The 21,106-nt window shown below is 48.0% G+C and overlaps 2 protein-coding genes across 3 annotated transcripts; one reads left to right on the forward strand and one right to left on the reverse strand.

The window, feature by feature from the left end:
* Positions 1-2: 2 nt before the first annotated feature.
* Positions 3-538, forward strand: CUNH6orf120 (chromosome unknown C6orf120 homolog; the record flags this gene model as incomplete). The annotated part of the gene is given in 1 exon segment (XM_014586392.1): positions 3-538. A coding segment is annotated over 1 exon segment (375 nt), but the record flags the coding sequence as incomplete, so codon positions are not given.
* An 845-nt stretch (positions 539-1,383) lies between these two features.
* PHF10 (PHD finger protein 10) lies at positions 1,384-20,544 on the reverse strand (the record flags this gene model as incomplete). Of its 2 annotated transcripts, none has more annotated exon segments than XM_027770408.1 (11): positions 1,384-1,578; positions 2,552-2,740; positions 3,014-3,122; positions 7,538-7,696; positions 10,894-11,047; positions 13,334-13,443; positions 14,031-14,180; positions 14,292-14,425; positions 15,771-15,848; positions 16,573-16,703; positions 20,438-20,544. In XM_027770408.1, coding segments are annotated over 11 exon segments (1,407 nt in total), but the record flags the coding sequence as incomplete, so codon positions are not given.
* Positions 20,545-21,106: the final 562 nt, after the last annotated feature.

Here is a 21,106-nt window from a genome sequence, read left to right on the forward strand (position 1 = left end):
AGGAGGGCAGGATCGTGCTGCGGTTGCGCAGCCTGCGCGGCGACGCCGACCTGTACGTGTCGGACGGCACGCTGCACCCCAGCTTCGACGACTACGAGCTGCAGTCGGCCACGTGCGGCCAAGACGCTGTCGCTGTCCCGGCGCGCTTCCGGCGACCGGTGGGCATCGGCGTCTATGGGCACCCGTCCCACCTGGAGAGCCAGTTCGAGATGCGCGTGTACCTGGACGCCACCGCCGACCCACTGGGTGCTGCAGACACTCCGGCAGGGAGCCCGCAGCGCACGCCCGCGCCCGAGGACGGACCCCGGGACGACGAGTCGGTGCTCTGGACCCTGCTCTTCAGTGTCCTGAAGCTGGTCCTCGAGGTGCTGTTCTGACCTGGCCGTGTGCAGAGTCGCCTCGGCCTGAACGTGCCGTAGGTCTGGCAGGAGAGAAGGCCGGGCAGTTTGTGATGGCGGACACAGCAGGCACAATGTTGGTTTCCTTCAAAGATCCAAGTCCCCACACAGAGTGTGCACAATAAAATGTTTAAACTCCATGTTTAGTTTGTCAGGTGGCTAAAAGGAAAGACAACTGCAGTAACCCGGGTTTGCACAAAAGAAATCACTAGGCAACCCTGCAGTTCACGGATGAAATGGAAAGGGTGCTGACTTCATAATTCTTACTCCGGAGAGTTTGCATACAGCTCAAAGTGTAAGTTTAAGTTTTCTAATTAATAAAATTAGGTCAAAAAACGTACTGATATACTACCCCTTTCTGTGCATGGTCGAAGGCCCCACGCATACACCCCAGGTCTGGATCCATCTACTAGCCAGAGGGGAGTTCTTGGCTGGCAGGCATTTGTGAAATTTTTGTCCCTTTGCCCAGCGATGACAGTTCCAAGTCTAGCTCCAAGTCTCATGAGGCCATTGGTCTTTTATGTCATCATGGACTACCTATTAAAACTCTTCAGTTATTAAATAATTTGGTCATGCTACCTGTGGTAGGCCAGAAACAATAATGCAGATTAGTAAAGTTTCATTAAAATAAATTTCAGGATAATGGAGAAGTAGATCATTCAAATTGGATTGCTAACTATTTCTCCCAATTTTTTGAGACAGCTAAAGTACTAAAAGAAAAATCTTTTACAAGTAGGGAACCAGCACATGGTTATGTTGCTGGTCTCCCAAATATGACCACAGTTCAAATCCCAGACCCAGTGGCTTGAATCTCATTCCAAGAGAAGGGATTGTGGCCTCTCCAGCAAATGCATGTGCACCCTGTAGCAAAAATCTCTCAAAAAACAAATCTTTTTCAAGATGAAGTAGTTCTCTATGTGGAATAAGCTTCAAGGGTAAGAATCACTTAAAACAAATAAATCAACTTGCAGATGTTAAACTCATAGTTAATTTCAAAAATGTTTTATTGGCATAAAAATGAGAATATTGTAAATAAATTGGCACCAAATATTTCACTTAAATGCATATACAGTATTAGGGTCAAAAAAACTATTTTATCCCTCCTTGCTGTTTTTCCCCCTTCTGCCCACTTTCCTGGGTGTCGGGGGGGCTCGCTGACAACAGTCACAAATCCAGCGACCTAGGAGAAAAATTGTTAGTTAATACAGAATGGAATTTTATTTTCACAGGACTAAATTTTTATCCCATTTAAGCTGTCCTCCCATAACTACCACCGATACAGTCCCCTGTGGGTCTACAGTGCAAAGGATCCTAGGGAGCTCCTCAGTCAAGGAGAAAAGTGCAAACTTCCCTGAAGTAATGAACATTGTCTTCGGTGTGCGACACCCCATGGGAGTCCAAGGTAGGAGAAAAGCAACACAAGAGTCAGGGCCTTTTAGAGAGGTCAGTGGCACAAGTGAAGTCGTTGTCACAGATGGCTGTGTGTCAGCACCCGTGCTCTCCAGTCCTCGTAGACTGTGCTGATGGCACTTTAAAACTGCAGGTTTCTAAAACCCCACAGCTATAAACTGGACTGCACGCTTGAGCTGAATTTCTACGCACTTTACATAATTCGTTAAGTTGCTTCAGTCCCAGGAAATTTCATTCTAAGCGTATATTTTATAGAGTACCACACGTTGCTAACTCTTCTGATACGTTGTAGAATTACACATTTGTGTAATGTCTTAGTCTAATTCCTGTACTTTGTTCTTGGACTCTGTGTTCCTTCTAAAGTTATCTGGAATTGTACTGCCTCAATTTACGGAAATCTGGTTTAGTATATATAAAGACATAGCAGTCATGTTGTTTCTAAGAAGCTATGTAAAAATCAAAGCCTTGAAACGAATTGATGTGCTGTACAGCTACGCAGTGGAAAGATAAGCTCATTCTGAGTGTGAGCTATACTCACACCTTAGCCCAGGTGTCCCCGTATCTCCTTTTCCTTTAGTGGATTGTCTAGGGGAGAGACAGTGGACGTGACCTGGGTAACCAGCACTGGTCACGCTAAGCCCTTGATGCCATCACAGCGTTTACTACACAGTCCTTACAGAAACATTGGGAGACTCTCAGCACTCAAAGACAGTGTTTTGTTTTGTTTTTCTCTTAATCTTTACCTGATGGAATAGCACCAAGGCCCACACAAAAAGTATGGTAGCCTCTGTCACACACATCACAGAACATCATCTCTTCTTCGTGGTGGGGCTGTCCACACATAACACACGTTTTACACTCCATACATTGCCATGGGTAGGTCTTAATCATTGAAACAAGCTCCACGGTCATATCCAGGCAGGAAGGGTGGCCTAAACAAAACCAGTATTTAGGGTTTCACACACGATTTTTAACATGATGGGCACACAAAATACTAGTTTGCTTCAGGACCGCCCCAAAACGTCTATGCTTAAATACCAAAGGAAAATGCTGACATAATGTATAAGAAAGTGCATGGATTTCATCTACACCTCACAAGTTACCCTGCGCATCTGATGATTCTGTGGTGGAAGCCTAACTATAAACCCTAGTTTCTGAAGCAGCGATAGGGTGGGTAAGATGTTAAGAAGGCATTCGGTACTTACCACTGTTACCACACTGGGAGCAGTGTATAAGCGACTCAGCCTTTCCTCTCTTGTTGGACTCCTTACCCTTCAGACAAATTCCACATAGAGCACTGGGAATGACCTTTGGCTGGAAGGTAGAAGAGGGCTATAAATTCATGCCAGAAGAGCTGGCTATGGGATCAGAGGGACTGCTAACGTACTTTACCGGGCGACTTGCTAATGAGGCTCTTTTTGAAAGACATAACTTGACATGAGACAGCTTACAAGACAAAGATGGCCTACTGACGACAAGGCTTGAATTTCATTTTAAAGTTCTGTCAACAGCATGATCTCATGTTAAGATAAAACGAGACATTCTATACACCCTCCTGGAAGGAGGGACTAAATACAGGTCAGATGTCACTTTTAACTGGAAGAGAGAACCCAGGTGCCAAGTGACCGTGACACGTGCTAGTTGCCAGTTATATATTGATAAAGAGAAGACTAGGTTTTAAGCAGTTTATATAGTGACTGTTTAAAAACTGGTTATTTTCTAAAGTTGTAAAGCTATAAAATCTAAGGTAAAAATCAATGTCTTAACATTTTTCATTGGAAGGTGCCTCATGCATACGCGGTCGTACACATAAACGTGAAAACAGTTATGTGACGATATCTACAGGTCTTGTAAGGTAAAAGAACCTGTGCTGAAAAATGAGTTTTCAGATGAGCACAAAACCCTGTAGCTTTAAGATACATAAACACTTACTGAGTACAATGCATCTTTCAGATTAAAAATACGAGGGATCGTCACACAGTCCATGGAAATGGTGCATTATCAAAAAATTATGCTTGGATTTCAAACCTCTCTGCACAAAAATAAACCTGTATTTGAATTCCATTTTCCATGAACTCTTTGAAGTCTCCTCCTATGCAGTCAAAAGTGTTTGAATTGAAAACTACATGGCGACATGCAGACAGGGACAAAAGGTGTGCTGCACCTACACAAGGGCAGGGAGCGCACCCATACATCACCGTCTTGACACCACAAAGTAACACTCAACTCTGCCCCAGGTAAGCGGTGACACAGACTAGTCATACAGTAAATAACAGCGTAGGGAGAGAAGAACAGGCAAGGGCCAAGAATAAAACAGTGGCAGGGGCATATCTATCTGCTTGTCTGTCTGTCTATCAACAGGGAAAAAGAGTATTTTAAGAAGAACGGTTATATTTCTGTTTTCTTACAACCCAGCCAAATATGCCTTGTATTTCCCTTTCCTGAGTTACTGAACCAAAGAAGAACCTAAACAAGCTCAAACTCTGTAATCAGGGTTGCAGTTCTGAAATGTCTCACTGCCACCTTCACAACCTGTTAGGCCTACACAATTTGTTCTTAATTCTTTCAGTTTCTTTAATTTTTAAAATTCTCTTTCTTTCAAAAGATGACAGAGGCATTCAAAAAGAATTTTTGGCTTATTTATTTATAAAAAGTCAACTTTATACATAAATATAAAAACAGTAACTCTAAACAATCACAAATGTCTCTACAAAATAATAAATACCATGGAAGTTAAACATACATATAAACTTGACCGTGAGCTAGTCTACATCTCCTGTGTGTGTATTTTTATACCCTGCTCCCCCAACAACAGGACAGTGTCATGTGCTCGCACCTTTAAGTCTTAGAGGGTAGTTACCTTCTGTTGTTCTTGCTACATTCTAACATAAGGGTCTCATTGTGTACTCCCATACCTAAGTTAAAAATAACTAGAAGTGCACTTCTTTGATCCAAATTCTGGTTCAGGTATATCAAATCTGTAATTGCCATGATATACAGCAGAACGGTACCTCTCAATCTACCAAAACTAAGAAATCTCTTGGTTATGGTACCTGTATTAAATGTAAAAGACATACTCAGTACTTGTAGATTAAGTTAGATACTGGCATAAATTAGCACACAAACATCTTTCACTAAGTCGGGGAAGTAACATTAAACTCTAAAAAGAAAACTCACAGGATATCCTTTACAAAAGTCAAAAGGAATAAAACCAAGGCTAGTCATTCACATTCTAGAATAATTCAAGTTCTACAATCACTAAAATATACATTTAACACCTGCGATAAAAAGGACACCAAGAAGACTCTAGGTTTACTTTCTAAGCTTAACTCATGATATTTTGTTAAACCAGTTAAAATGTTCTTACCCAATAGTGTTCATCTTGATGAAAAGGGCGAGACAGGATGAGAAGGGGTGAGAGACAGAGCGTTGTGGCACTCTCTGAGGGCGCTACAGCTCGCTATACAGAAAGACTGCTCTTGCAAGCATCTGAGCTCTCGCAAGCAGCCCAAGCTGACAGCCAGGACTTCACACTGAACAGCAACCATGGCCTGGGGAGGCTAGTCTCTCAGCGGACTGCAGAGCTGAGGATGGAGGGAAGGGAGCAGAACGCCAAACTCCCTGAAGATCAGTGGGAGAGGACACTGTGTGTATTTGACTGAGACACTCAGTTCTACTTCCAAGAATTACAACAACATCAAAGTTCAGCTGTTGATAAGAAAATTAAAATATTCATTCTAATAGTTCTTAGATAAAAGGTTCGCAGTATACTGACTTCTCTGACTGGAAAACAGCCAAAGGTAAGTAAGACTTGCCTGGTGGCACTAGCAGTACAGACCCAAAAGTACACTTACAGGCCTGAATCCTAACAGTCTGCTTTATTTCAGGTTAATGTAACCTGAACGATACTGTCCTACAAATTAAAGGCAACCACTAGTGAATCTTATTAAGCAAGACATCAGATACATTATCATTTTTCTGAACTCCCATATTTTAAAACTGTGTGTGTGTGTGTGTGTGTGTGTATATATGTATATATATATATATGTAACCTTCAGCTTGAAGTACCCTAATATTTAGGCACATCTTGGCTTATTAATACTTTTCATAGAGAGGTTAACTTTTAATTAACATGTTCACATTAGTGTATGACACACAGAAACGAAACTGGTTGTCCCAATCTTTGAAATACCCAAAACATTTTTAGGTACTAAAAATGTTCACAGAAGGTTATAAAAACATTTGGTATATCAGACTCCTTTGAGTACTATTAATTTAGAGATCTTCTATATTAAGTTAATCATCGTGTTCAATAGCTCTTCGTTTTCAGCCTGTATTAAATATCTATTTCAAGATTCTCTTTTTTAACCCATTATTGTGTGAAAAATCTACTCAACACTGACAAGTCTCCATGACAGTGTGGTCCGAGCGCACTCCCATCTGAAGCTCTGACAGACCAGCAGCATACACGTTCATTCACGTAGACTGAGTTTCCGAAAGTATATCTTTGGAGTCCATTTGCTTTCAATTCATTAGTAAGCATTCATTTAAATCTTTAAAAGCATTAGACAAGCTATAAATGTAAAAACAAATATAAAATCACACAGCCATAGCCTTTGGCGCCCCCTTGGAAGCCTTAGCTCAATGAAGCTTAAAATTGCTTGCCATAGGCTGCAAAAACATGTTTTTAAGTCGATGACATAAAGGCATTTTCTAATAAAATATGGACTATAATTTCTTAGGTCACTTCCTTTTTTACTCCAAGAAAAGAAAATAACTGAGCTATGACAAAGTACTGTGGTTAGGCTGAGGGACAATGACTGACAGCTCACGTTGGCCTGTCCTCATGGGCTGTTCACCACAGTCCTGCCATATCACAACAAGGTGTTTTGCAATTTCACTCAGGAAAATCTCCTTGCCTTCGTTTGAAGCTTTCCTTCAATGTACCTTCCTAATCACAATAAAAAGTATACTTTTTAATACATTCCAAACGGAAAGTGGGTATTTTACAGTAGCCATCCAAATGTCAAACCGTGCAGCTAACTCTCCTCATAGGACAGTCTTCTGTCCCTAGCCACAAGGGAGGCTTCCGCTCCTTCCCTCCCCTTCCCTTCCAGAGGGGCAAGGGAGGAAACAGCAAGAACAATCACCAAGATTGCTGGCAACCTACTACTCACTCCAGGAAGAATGGATCAAAAAGTGAGTGAGTGAGTGTGAGTCCATATCACAGAACTGGCCATCGAGGTCATGCCAAGCCTCATGCTGTGAAGAGCAATCCTATTTCCTGTTCTAGAGTCGGCTAGATCTGGCAGGTGAACCAAGCAATCCTTAGATTAAACCCAGCTCTTTCTAAGGAAAGGCACTACGGAGACGCAGCCTAGCCTGAGGGCCATCCCATACCCTGCACAGTTCAGCAGAGCTACACCATGCTATGTCCTGGGGTCTTTCCACTGCAGACAGCCAGGTGCGAACATTCCTGCCTGGGAAATGAGGTTTTCAAAACCCATACTTGCCTGGTCATTATTAAAAGAAGAAAACCTCATAAATTGTACATACACAGAAAACAGAAGCTAAACCATAGCCAGAAGTGACAGAAAAGCCACCAGAGAAGGAAAGCAGAAGGAGGCCGAGCGCGCCCAGGACAGCGAGCGAGCCTGCCGAGTCAGAGCTGGGGCCCAGGGGAAAGGCGGTCACAGCACGGAGGCTGCTCAGGGGCTTTTTTCTTCTACCTTGTACCCAGGAACTGACTTGGACAGTACAGAGCGTTTGGAACCCTCTTTCCGAGCAGCAGCAGCAGCTTTGTCTTTGGGCTTCTGTCTTCCCTGCAGGGCGTCCTCCTGGCTGTCAGGTGGGCTTTCCCCTTCAGAGACATTGCCGGAGGAGCTGTCCTGGAACCGAGAGGCAAACACAGAGATTCCTTGGAATGAGGACAGACTGGAGTCCATATTCAGAAAGTTTTGGGTTTTTTTTAAGATTTTGCTATAGGGTGAGTGTGCTCACCAGAGAGACACAGATAAATAAAAAGATGTAAAGATAAATCATCCCACGGGGAATGGCCATGCCACAATCCCTTCTCTTGCACTCTCCTCCTGGAATTTTGGGGCACACACACCCAGTGCGATTTTTAGGCTGCCAAGTCTGAGACTGGAATCATGGTTGACCATGTGGGAGTTCAGTGCCTTAACTACCATGCTACCTGCTGGTCCCCAGGAAAACGTATCAGAGTTTCCTTAACTTAGAACTAAAAGATCATTCTAAAAAAGAAAACGTTCTCTGGTCAAGACAAAAGCAGGTCATTGTCAGAAATTACTTGTCTTTCTGATAAGTGCCATGCAGTCGACTAACTGCACGTGTCAGTGCTTTGTTAGCTCTGTCTCCAAGTCGGCTCCTGTGAGGCACCCAGCGTCAGCAGTGCTCTTCATGGCATGGGGGCGCTTGCCCCACAGATACGCTGTGAGAACAAGCATGGGTCTGCCCAGTGGCAACTCCTCAAAAAAGTCCTTCAAGGTCAGCCTTCACAGTACAGAGGCCGCACTGGAGCCATATGGGAAGGCCCTGCGTTCAGGTCCCGGGTCGCCCTCAGCGCTGGCTGGTGGGGAGCAGGAAGAGGGTCACGGCACCACGAGATCCTAAGAAGAATCCATGTGTGTACGTCTTTCACATGAGAGAAAGAAAGTATAGAAAAAAAGAATGTTCAAGCACACACATTTCTGAACTCGCCAGGGCCACACCCCCAACTACCTACAATAGTATTTGCCAATCTAAACGTCCCGAGGTTAAGACCTCAGGCCAGCCCACAATACAGATGAGCCTGTGCACCAGGCTCTGGGTCCCACGAGGCTGACCAAGGTTCAAGCCCCAGTCTCAGTGGCTTCAAAAGTAAAGCAGGCATGTGTGTCTGCATGCCCAAAATCCTGACAGGAGGGAGAAACAGAAGACAGGATTGCACCATGGCCATGCCCCACTGGGGAAGAGAAGAGGTTCCTCTCTCTCTCTCTCTCTCTCTCTCTCTCTCTCTCTCTCTGGCAAGCACATGTGCCCTCTGGCTATTAAAAAAACATCTAAAATAATGCAGGCAACTGACAAGCTATGACTTATAAAAAGCTTAAAACCTCAATATCTGGCAACTTAATTCATCTTAAAATTTAAAATTTTTAAATGAGAATAACGATTTTGGTACAGCAGATAGTGTAATGGTCACATCACTGGACGTGGACATAGTCGGACCACAGACCCAGCAGCATAAAACTCAACACCTGGCACTTGTGCATGCATGCCTGAGATCCTGAACGCAGAATGGAAGAGAAGGGATTGCAGCGTGGCCGTTCCCTCTGGGGGATGAATTCTCACTTTCTATCTCTCTGTCTCGGTCTCTCTGATGAGTATACATGCCCTATTGCAAAAATCTCTCTTAAAAGAAAAGATTAACAATTTGATATTCATATAAACCATGAAAACTAGTAAGTAAAAAAGTTGGTTAGCCATGCCAACCCTGAAAAATGCTCAAGACACTAGGAATCTGATTTCTCTTCTTTATCTTCTTTCTGCATGTGTGCTTAATATAGAGCAGACTCACACGCCCACAGAGACAACTGCCTTCTCGATCATACAGTAGGTTATAGTGGTTTTTTTTCTTTTTTTCTTTTTTTTTTTTTTTGGAGAGGTTTTTGCTATAGGGCACTGCTCGCCATAAAGACAGAGACAGACAGAAAGCGAGAAGTCATCTCCCGGGAGGCATGGCCACACCGCAATCCCTTCTCCACCATTCTCCTCTCAGGATCTTGGGCACACATGCACACGCGTCCAGCGTAAGTTTAAGCCACCAGGTCCAGGACTTGAACCACAGTCAACTACATGGGAGTCCAGTGACATAGCCATTACACTAACTGCTGTTTCCAAGTTAGTGTTTTTAAAAGCAGTATGCGCATTTTCTCACTTCACGAGGTAACCTTTGAATTGAGTCTCTATCCTGTAAAGGCAGTGGGTATCACCCATGCGCACAGAGATGTATATCTTGTTTCTCTGAGAAACACTGTTAAAACTCAGACAGGGCCAGCAGATAGTGTGGCGGTTAAGTTGCTGGATTCCCACATGGCCAATCGCAGTTTGAGTCCCAGGCCCAGTGGCTTGAAACTTATGCCAGGCACGTGCGCATGTGCCCAAGATCCCAGGAGAAGAAGGGAAGAGAGGGTGTTATGGCATGGACATCCCCCAAAAGGGGTGATTTCTCACATTCCCTCTCACTGTCTCTCTCTTCAGCAAATGCACAAGCCCTAAGGCAAAAACCTCTACAAAAAAAGAAAAAACTCAAATGGACATTTTTTTCTAATTAAACCTTTTTGGCCTCTCACTAAATCCTTAGGACAAAGTCTATTAGTGGATCTGCCAGATTTAATATCCAACTCTGTGAAAGTGCTTTTAAAGTGCTTCCCTAAAATGTTGGGTCCCCTCAGCACCGCCAGCCCAGCACCAAGCAGAAGAGCGGGCTGTCCGACTCGCTGCCTCACAGCCTGCCTTGCGCAGGCGTATGGTCAACTGTTGGGGCTGCTGCTGATGACAAGGACATGTGATGCCAGCTCACCACAGCCCGTCCACACAGCAGGCTGACTGCAGGAGCGCGTGGGACAGCCCGGTGCTTAAAGCCCTGCTCCAAAGAAAACCCCGTGCCATCAGTGGGATCAAAGCCCACCCACTGCCCACGGTCTTGGGACTGCACCTTCCTATGAAAAACGCCACACAAACAGAAGCATGGGATGAGTGCAGCCCCAGGCCGCCGTGTCAGAGACTGAAGGCGTCTACCTGCTGCTCTAAGCCACATCAACAGCAGGTGAGTGACTGAGTCAATGCTGCGCTCGCCGACCTGCCCACGATGACGACACAGGCCCAGCCTCAGATCCCAGACACACTGAAGGCCTTGCACGCTCAACTGTACCCACACAGTCACCGCCTTGCTCGGTGAGAGCTCCCTAAGTCCGACTGCAACGTCCAACTGTCCTTTCTTAAAGAGCGCAATGGCATGTCCCAAGAAATTGATCTGCACCGTCAAGAGGAAGGAGACGCTTCCTACCCCAACAAGCGCTCTTACAGAAGTGCCTTTGCTTTTCCTTTTCTCGTCCCCTCGCCCATCTTCGGCTTCATCCGAGTCACCATCGCTATCCAGAGCCGGGAGCTCGGGGTCCAGAGGGGGCTCGTACAGCGCTGTGTTCAACGGCAGGTACCGCAGTTCATCCGGCGAGTACCTACGACCGAGAAATTGCGTTCAGTGCTCTTTGTGAAGTTATTAAACTTCAAAGACTAACCTTCAAGCTACAAAGGTAACCTTGAACTTCTCGATTAACCCCAAATACTTTTTTTAATCGCCACAGGGCAGGTGAGCTCACCAGAGAGACAGAGAGAGGAAGCACTCCCCCAGGGGGCGTGGTCATACCATGGTCCCTTCTCCATCTCTGGATCTCTCCTGGACTCGAGCTCACATGCACATGTGCCTGCATAAACATGTTTTCAAGCCCCCCCCCCCAGGACTCAAACTGGGGTTGGCAGTGTGCAATCTGGGCTCACTCAACTGCTAAGCCACAATGCACATGCACTCACCAAAGAGAAAGAGAGGAGAGACCATCACCCGGGGCGAATGGCCACATGGCAAACCCTTCTCCATTCTCCTCCCAGGATTTTGGGTGTGCATATACACACAGCCGGTGTGATTTTTCAAGCCACCCATTTCAGGGCTCTAACCTCCATGGGCCAAGTAGGAGTTCAATGCCTTAGCCACCACACCCCCTGCTGGCCCCACCCCAATACTTTTTTTGTTTGGTTTTTTTTTTGGTTTTGTTTGGAGAGGTTTTTGCTATAGGGCGCATGCGCTCGCCAGACAGACAGAGAGAGAGAGAGGCAGAGGGGATGGTTCAGGGGAGATGGCCACGCCACAATCCCTTCTCCTCCATTTTCCTCTCAGGATCTTGGGCACGCACGCACACATGCCCGGCATGAGTTTAAGCCACCGGGTCCGGGACTCGAGCCGCAGTCGACTACGTGGGAGTCCAGCAACATAGCCATTACATTAACTGCTGGTCCCCCACCCCAATACTTTTTAAAAATGGTTACAGATCATTAATTTTTCATTTTAGTCATCAAGTGGAAGATAAGTAATAAACTAAGTCTAAACTTTTTTTTTACAAGATCAATCATGTCAAATATGCATTTGACACTCTTGGTCAGCAGGGGAGGGGAACTGCAGTCTGGCCAGGGTCCAGCTGCAGGCAACACCCTCAGCACTGTCCTCGGCCGTCACTGCTTCTTCTCTGGGTGGTCCTCTGTTCACACGATCAGAGGCTGCCCCAGAGCTGACATGAGGGTTAAGCCACAGCAGGGCATGGTATGTGACATTCCTTAAGACATACCTTAAATAAAATTCTAAATAACAACTTACTTTAAGCCCATTTGTAAAGCATGCATTCTGAGAGTTTTGAGCTGACCTATTTACATCTTCCATCAGCAAGAGAGCAACAGACAGCGCCCCTGACTGGGGCAGTCCCAGGTGGCCAGCCCGCCCCAGACCGAGAGCATGTACACACTGGCAGACTCGGGGAGGCACAGCCCTGGAATCTGCCCACGTGGGTTGGCCTCGCAGGGCACCTCGTTCTGCTGCTTACACCACCCAGCCCTGCCTGACAACGGGCAACCTAGTCTGAAACTAGAGACTGGCACCCCTCCCTGAACTCAGATGACGTGCACCTGCCAACAGGCCAGCTGCCACCTCCATTCTCTCCCTCCGGAGCCCTTGTTCATGTAAGGACCCAGGTCAGCAAGTCCCTCCGCTAAGACCTTTCTCCAGAAGCACAGGAGCTGCTGTGCTGGCATCACACTTCTAATACACTGATGACACAAAAACAAAAATAGATAAAAATGAAAATTTTTGGTCATGGTTGAAATTTGATTTTCTAGAGGTAAATAAGATTATTTACAATTCAATTCCCTAAAGAGTATTTTCTGCTCTAAAGAACATACGGTTCCAAAGCAAAGGCATAAGCTGACAAAGAGGCTTAGATGGTGAAAGAAAATTAAGCTGTTAGTCCTGTTTCTCCAAGCACAGGGCTGGGGGTAAAAGGAGGGCGTCTTCCAGGCACACAGATTGGGTAGCAAGTGAGCCGAGCTGGGGCAGCTTGAGTCCGCAGTGCCCCCCGCCCACTGCCCATGGCTGCAAAGGGCCCTCTCCTGAGCATCTGTGCAGACAGACAGGCCAGCAGGCTGAGTGCGTGAGTCTGCATTTGTGATACCTCCAAGTGACAGCACACAGGCTGGACCACAGAGTGGCCCATAGCCAGAGCGTCCAGCCACCTGTGGACCGAGACAGGGTAGGCGGAACTGGGCTCCAGCAGTGGACACCCAAATCCAGGTTGAAGGCTGTTCTCCAGCACCAAGAACCCTGACCCATCCTGGGATATTTATGGACCCTGTACCGTCAGGGCACAAGCCCGCCAGGCACCGAAACCCTCAGCCAACACTGCCGGGCACTGCACCCCGAGTACCTCTTGTAATATTCCTGGAACTGCCCAGGGATGAGGGCCACCGGGTACGAGCCGACCTTGGTCCGCTCCGTGGGCAGCACTCTGTACTTCCCCCGAGGGACCTGGATGACCTGCAGTGGCACAGAGAGACAGGCTGACCCTGCGCCCGGGTCAGGGCTTCAGGAGCACCGCCCGCACCATGTGCCCACCCCACGACAGCAAAGGGTGTCGGACAACTGGAGCTACAGGCTCAGAACAGCTGACACTTTCCAGCTCCACCGCAGGCCCGTGCCATGTTTTCTGTGAACAGTGTCCCCAAGCAGGGGCTGTGTGTCCCCTGCCACCACTGAGCAGCAACATGACCCAGGCAGTTCACGGACTCTCTGTGGCCCAAGTCCTCCATCTAATGAATGGAAATGACACTAGTTCCAGCCTGACGTGGAGGCCGTGAGCACTCAGGAACCCGTACAGAGCTCACGCTCAGCCACCCTGGCCACACCTGAGGACCAAGGACAGCTGTGGCTGGCTTCGCTCCAGGGACACCAACTAGCCTACGACACCATCTTGCCAGAAACAAAAAGCAACCGAGCACTAGGGCTTCATAACCCTGCTATTTTCAGGTGCCAGAGGAAGAGGACATGTTACAGCACTGCGACAGCCCAGTGCGCCGAGCCCCGCGAGCACTGGGCGAGCCGCATGTGAGTCGGAGCCACCCTACGTGTGTCTGCAAGTCGAAGTATGCTCTCCTCTCCTCCATGCGCTCCCGGTTCAGGCTGCTGTTGAACTCCGCGGCCTTCCTGGCAGCTCTCTTGATGTATTCAGGCACCTTGCTGGCCTCCACTCTCTGTGTGCTCTGCTGCTGCATTTGCTGAAACAAAGACACCACGCAGATGCTATGGACACGTTCCGACATCCTGAGCACCAGACACGGCCCCCACCACTCGCAGGCCGCACCCTCGCACGGTCCCCCACCACTCACGGAGTACTCCTTATAATGGTCCGTGATCCGCTGGCGCTCCTTCTCCTGGAGTATCACGGAATACTCGGCGTGCTTGGCGGGGTACTCTTTGATCATCAGATCAATCACTTCATCGCTGCGCAATGCGGTCAGGCCTGTTTTAACAGAAGACGGTAAAGCAGCTCCCTGAGAGTTTGCGCAAAACTCATTTTCAAAACTGGCCTCTCCGTCATTCGATGACTCTATGGCTAAAAGGTTGTCCGACAGTCAAAGCGAGATATCTTAATACATCTGAAAAGTGTAAAACTTGGTAACAGAAAGACTAGCAATTAAAAAGATAATCTTGCGGGACCAGCAGCTGGTGTAATGGCTATGTTGCTAGACATCCATGTGGCCGACCGAAGTGAGTCCCGGACCTGGTGGCTTAAAACTCACACCGGGCGCATGTGTGTGCGTGCCCAAGATCCCGAGAGGAGAATGGAGGAGAAGGGATTGCAGCGTGGTCATCCTCCCAGTCGGTGACTGCTCACTTTCTGTCTCTGTCTCTCTAGCAAGCACACACACCCTATAGCAAAAAACCTCTCTAAAAAAAAGATGATCTTGCGGGACCAGCAGATAGCATTAATGGTTTTGTCACTATAGACTCCCACAGTCAATCACTGTTTGAGTTCCGGAACCCAAGGCTTATAACTCACGCCAGGTGTGTGTACATGCGTGCCCAAAATCTAGAGAGGGTAATGGAGGAGAAGGGATTGTGGCATGGCCACCCCCCAGGGGAAGCAATTTTTCACTTTCTGTCTGTCTCTGGCGAGCGCACATGCTCTATAGCAAAAATGTCTTTAAAAAAAATAAGATCTTGCAAAGATATCAGGTTTTTTCAACCAAACGAGTATTTTTTTAGATTCAGTGGACTAGGAACACATACCCCTTTACCTAGGAACAATCTTAAATAGCAAGGCGCACTAACCACTAATAAATAAGACACACCCACTAACAGGTGACACGTCGGAAGTGCTGAAAAAGAGGCTTTCCACAGATCCAAGTCCTTGTCTTCAATCCCCATCCTCCAAGGGATGCTGTCCACCTGTACATGGTGCACATTGTCCCCGCACCTCACGGGCTGGGTGTTGGCAGCTGCTGCCACCAACCCCACAGACACATGTGGACAGACAGTGTGTTACATGAGCGTGCCAGGAAACTGCAAGTAAGGCACGGCTGTAACCATCCAGGCTGAAAATGCAGCCAACTGGCCACTGTGGAGCCGAGAGCCCACGCCTGCAAAAAGTCACTGAAATTCTGCATGCAACACAGCGCTCAGTGGTCTGCAAGCTATTATCAGAAAAGCATAACACACGTTATGAGCTTCATTCTCCTTTGCATTTTAGCCAGAGAGAACAATTCAGCATTGCAATAGTTCTATCGTACTGGTTTCTAGGCAAGTAGACACCCCTGCAGCGGCCAGTGGCACCCATGGAGAACTGGAGGAGCTGTCCCCGTTACCTAGAGTGCACTGCGTCTCTGTGATGACATTCAGCTCTCGAAGGTACAGTTTCTCCTTGTGGGACAAATCTCGTCGCTCTAAATCTCCAAAAAAAAAAGAAGAAAAAAAGACTATTAAAAATAGTGAAATGTAATGTATTTGTAAACCTTTGAAAAACTTTAAAAACTATTTTAAAAAATATATCACATGCCCAGAATACTGTTAAAGGGAAATACATAAAAATCTTAAGCATTCAAGAAATAAAATTCAGAGTAAAACTGAAAACTGAATAAGCCACGCGGCAAGGCGGGAAGGTAGCACAGCCACACTGAAGCCGTCAGGAACAGCCCACTCCAGCTGAGCCCCAGCATACACACAGACCGCGTTCCTGAGTCCAGGGTAGTGGCAAGGAATGCTGAATTCTTAGGTGGAAAGTGGCCGTTTCCTTTTTTAAAAAATTATATATATATATTTTTTTAATTTGCTATAGGGCACACACACACTCATCAGAAAGAGAGACAAAGGAAGGGAGGGAGAAAAAGCGGGAGGGAAGGAAAGTGAGAAAGCAAGTCACCAGGTCTGAGACGTGAACCTGGTTAGCCGTGTGGAAGTCCAGCACCCTAACCACCACCCCACCTGGCGGCCCAACTGACTGTTTTCTAACAGGTAATTCACCCTCCTCGCTTTGCTTTTAGCTCAGCCTCATAGGAGACGCTGCCGGGGGAGGCCAACATAGGGTCCAGACGCTAGGGAAGCCACACACACACGTGCACAGTCCACTGCGGGGAAGCGGGGTGCAACCTCTGCCGTCACCTGCAGTACCTGGGTACTTGCGTTTGAAGGAGGTCACGCCCAGGTACTCGCTGACCTGCTCCTGAAGCATGTAGTACTCGCCGGTCTCATCGGGGGGCCATTTGTACTCGATCAGATTTTCCGCAGGATAGTAACTGAACCTAAGTACAGAAACAAGTGCTAGGCCTCAAGTGTGGCTCTTAGGAAACTCTAGTCACTTTCACTGTGGTTTGAAGATGTCTCCCCCAAAATTCATGTGTTACAACGTGGTAAAAGTGCCAAGCGGGATTAAGAAGGGTCTCGGTGTCAGGTGGGATGCCCACTGGGTACTGGGGCACACAGAGGCACAGATGCCTGGTCCTTGTTCTGCACAAACTCTGGCAGGTGAAACCCCCTCCCTGTCAGCCACCAGAAGACGACCCTCACCACACGTAGCCCTCTGGACCTTCAAACTCCAAAAACGTGGACTGAATGAACCTCTGATCTTACAGATTACCCAAATGCAGGTTATTCCGTTATTAAGCAACGAGAATAGAATGGAACATTCATTTCTGAGGCTATTTTGAAAACTAATTAAATTGTCCACATTTAAGTGCCACTTTGACCACCATGACCGGATTTCATGTATACCAGAGAAAATCAGAAAACCAGAAGGAAGAGACACAATAATGTGAACTATCGAACCAAAAAAGTATACTGAAAATAAAATCTCGTATATAGCACAGGGGACAAAGGACCATGACGACGAAGAAGGAAGCGCCTTTAGATGAACGAACCCCAAGGCCAAGCAAGGGGCTGACACAGCTCTCAACTCTGCTCTTGTGCTTGAGGCCAACAGCTACGGACCCCACAGACAGGCAGAGCCTCCGCACTGTCCACAAACAGCAGGTCTCTGAACGCCTCCTTCAGCTGGACTCAGTCCTCATTACAACGCTTGCCACCCAGCCACGGCTGCTCCTTCTCTCGCTCCACTACACAGGGTCAACTACAGTCTGAAAGTACTAAACTGACTTTTATGCAGCCTGGTCTGAGATCTCGCACCATTTCACTCCATCCTGCCGGGATAGGAACCATCCTTCTGTCTAATGTGCCCGGGCCGTACACACTCACGGCCCTCTGGCCAGTTGGCAGGTGTCTCCATAAGCAGATGGACAAAATGTAGCAGTGTCTCCATAAGCAGATGGACAAAATGTAGCACAGCAAATGGGGGGTCGGTGCTGCCCACTTCCAGGCATCCACTGGGGATCTGGCATGTACCTGCTGTGGAGGAAGGGGACTGCTGTCTGTCCTCACACTCTCCACGAATCCCGCATCAAAGACTGGCTCATTTCCAGGTGCCACGGTACCGCAGACTGCACCCAGCTCGGCAAAGGCTGGAGAGGGCAGGGTCTGGGCCAGCTCAGCCTTAAAGTGGGAGTGGGACACTACACTATGCCTCTACCCACTTAAAAGTAACTGATGAGCAGTGTTTTCAAAACAGTGCTGGGACACTATATTCACATGCAAAAGTATGAGACTGGACCCTTATTTCACATTACACACAAAAATTAAAAGGGATCAGCAGCCTAAATATAAGAGCTAGCTGGAAAACTCTGAGAAGAAAATACAGGAATAAAAGCTACAAGCTTTCGGAGTTGGCAACAGGTTCCTAGATATGACACCACGAGGAACAAAAGAAAAAAAAGATCTGAACTTTCTCCATGGACACTATCAACAGAGTAAAAATACAACCCATGGAACAAAAGAAAATATTTGCAAATCATGTCTCTCACAAGGGATTGCTAGTCATAATACATAAAGAACTCCAACAATGAAAAAAACCCAGATTAAAAAAACAGCAAAGAACCTAAGTAGCCACTTCTCCAAAGACACACAAACTGCCAATTAGCCCATAAACCAGTGCTCAGCCTCAGCAGGCATCAGTAAATGCAAATCAGTGTCATTATGGCTTCACGCCTTCTAGGAAGACTACCAGCAAAACGCAGAATAACCAAGTGAAGGTGTAAAGAAACATTGGTGGGAAGAGAAAATGGTACAGCCACTGCAGCCTCTGTCCAGCCAAATGCCCGAAGGCAGAAAGACAGGACAGACGCAGCGGAAGGCACAGGACAGGGTCTGCCCGCACAGCAGTGTACATGTGACTGACAGCACAAGATTGCATGTCGTGTCCCCCAAAAACATGCATGAGACTTGGATGGAACAGAATTAGAGGAACTCAGTATCTTCAAGGTGTCCAAAGGCACCTATGTATTTTTACCACAACAAGTTTTCTTTTTCCTTGCACTCAGACAAGACCAACAGCGGTGTCACACTATGAAAAACGAAAAAAATGTTCTGCAATATTTAACACCTGCTTTGCCCAGGGCAGAGGTGGAGCAGAGCAGACTCAGAGTGTCACTGCTAGGACACCCGGATCGGAGTGTTGCTGCTAGGATGGAACTGAGATCAGAGGGTCACTGCTAGGACAGACCCGAGATCAGAGTGTTACTGCTAGAATGGACCGAGATCGGAGGATCACTGCTGGGACGGACCCGAGATCGGAGGATCACTGCTGGGGCAGACTCGAGATCGGAGGATCACTGCTGGGATAGACCCGAGATTGGAGGATCACTGCTGGGACGGACCCGAGACCGGAGGATCATTGCTGGGATGGACCCGAGATCGGAGGATCACTGCTGGGACGGACCCGAGACCAGAGGATCATTGCTGGGATAGACCCGAGATTGGAGGATCACTGCTGGGATAGACCCGAGATCGGAGGATCACTGCTGGGACGACCCCGAGATCGGAGTGTTACTGCTGGGATAGCCCTGAGATCGGGGTGTTACTGCTGGGACGACCCCGAAATCGGAGTGTTACTGCTAGGACGGCCACGAGATTGGGGTGTTACTGCTAGGACGGACCAAGGTCGGGGTGTTACTGCTGGGATGACCCCGAGATCGGGGTGTTACTGCTGGGACGGCCCCGAGATCGGAGTGTTACTGCTGGGACGGACCAAGGTCGGGGTGTTACTGCTGGGACGGACCGAGGTCGGGGTGTTACTGCTAGGACGGCCCCGAGATTGGGGTGTTACTGCTGGGACGGACCGAGGTCAGGGTGTTACTGCTAGGACGGACCGAGGTCGGGGTGTTATTGCTGGGACGGACCGAGATCGGGGTGTTACTGGGACAGATCGAGGTCGGGGTGTTACTGGGACAGACTGAGGTCAGGGTGTTACTGGGACAGACCGAGATTGGGGTGTTACTGCTAGGAAGTACCGAGATCGGGGTGTTACTGCTAGGACGGACCGAGGTCGGGGTGTTACTGCTGGGACGGACCGAGGTCGGGGTGTTACTGCTGGGACGGACCAAGATCGAGGTGTTACTGGTAGGACAGACCGAGGTCAGGGTGTTACTGGGACAGATCGAGGTCGGGGTGTTACTGGGACAGACCGAGATTGGGGTGTTACTGCTAGGAAGTACCGAGATCGGGGTGTTACTGCTAGGATGGACCGAGATTGGGGTGTTACTGCTAGGAAGTACCGAGATCGGGGTGTTACTGCTAGGATGGACCGAGATCGGGGTGTTACTGCTAGGAAGGACCGAGATCGGGGTGTTACTGCTAGGAAGTACCGAGATCGGAGTGTTACTGCTAGGACGGATCGAGGTCGGGGTGTTACTGCTAGGACGGACTGAGATTGAGGTGTTACTGCTAGGACGGACCGAGATCGGGGTGTTACTGCTAGGATGGACTGAGGTCGGGGTGTTACTGGGTCAGACTGAGATTGGGGTGTTACCACTGGGAGGGACCGAGGTCAGGTGTTACTGCTAGGACGTACCCGAGATCGGGGTGTTACTACTAGGATGGACAGAGGTCGGAGGGCGGACCGAGGTCGGGTGTTACTGCTAGGACGTACCCTAGGTCCTGACTCGAAGTCTCACAGCTCCTGGCACTGTCTCCAGAGCCCATTCGCCTCCTCTTGGATGGCTGGGTCCCATCGTTGGAGTTCTCTTCATTGTCATCCTACACATTTAAAAGACCCAGAAACAGGATTTGGAAAGAGGGTAAGAGGAACAATGATGTGTCTTCCTAGAGTTGGGCGAGTCTCAGGTTCAGTGCTTTCTGAGCATAACCAGGAACACAAATGCTAACTTATCCTTTAAGGGTCAAGAATTTGGCAGGAGCGAGACCTGGAACAGAAATAAAACTGACTTTCACTTTTATGGAAATAAAAAATGTTTCAATTGGCCTGCAAACCTAAATCCATTTCGGTTTCTCACCAACTGAGCATACACAGCCTTCTGCTCTCAGTACAAGAAGTTGCATCGCTGAAACGGAGCGAACCACTCCGCACGCTGGGGTGCCATTCCACTTGGAGAGCATTCTCGGGACTGACCTAAGGGGCACCTTGAGGTCCTCAGGCAGCGTAAGGGGGAACCGTGAGGGCGACAACCGGGCTACCAACACTAAGGGGCCATTTTCCTCCCGCCCCCGGGGACCTCGGCCCCCTCCCGGGCACACAGGCCGCAGAGCAGCCCCATTCCCAGATGAGGAAACTGACTCGTCCGCCCCGGAAGGCGGCTCC

This window comes from Tupaia chinensis, unplaced genomic scaffold, assembly GCF_000334495.1.
Source record: "Tupaia chinensis unplaced genomic scaffold, TupChi_1.0 Scaffold000132_1, whole genome shotgun sequence".
Classification (NCBI taxonomy): Eukaryota; Metazoa; Chordata; class Mammalia; order Scandentia; family Tupaiidae; genus Tupaia; species Tupaia belangeri.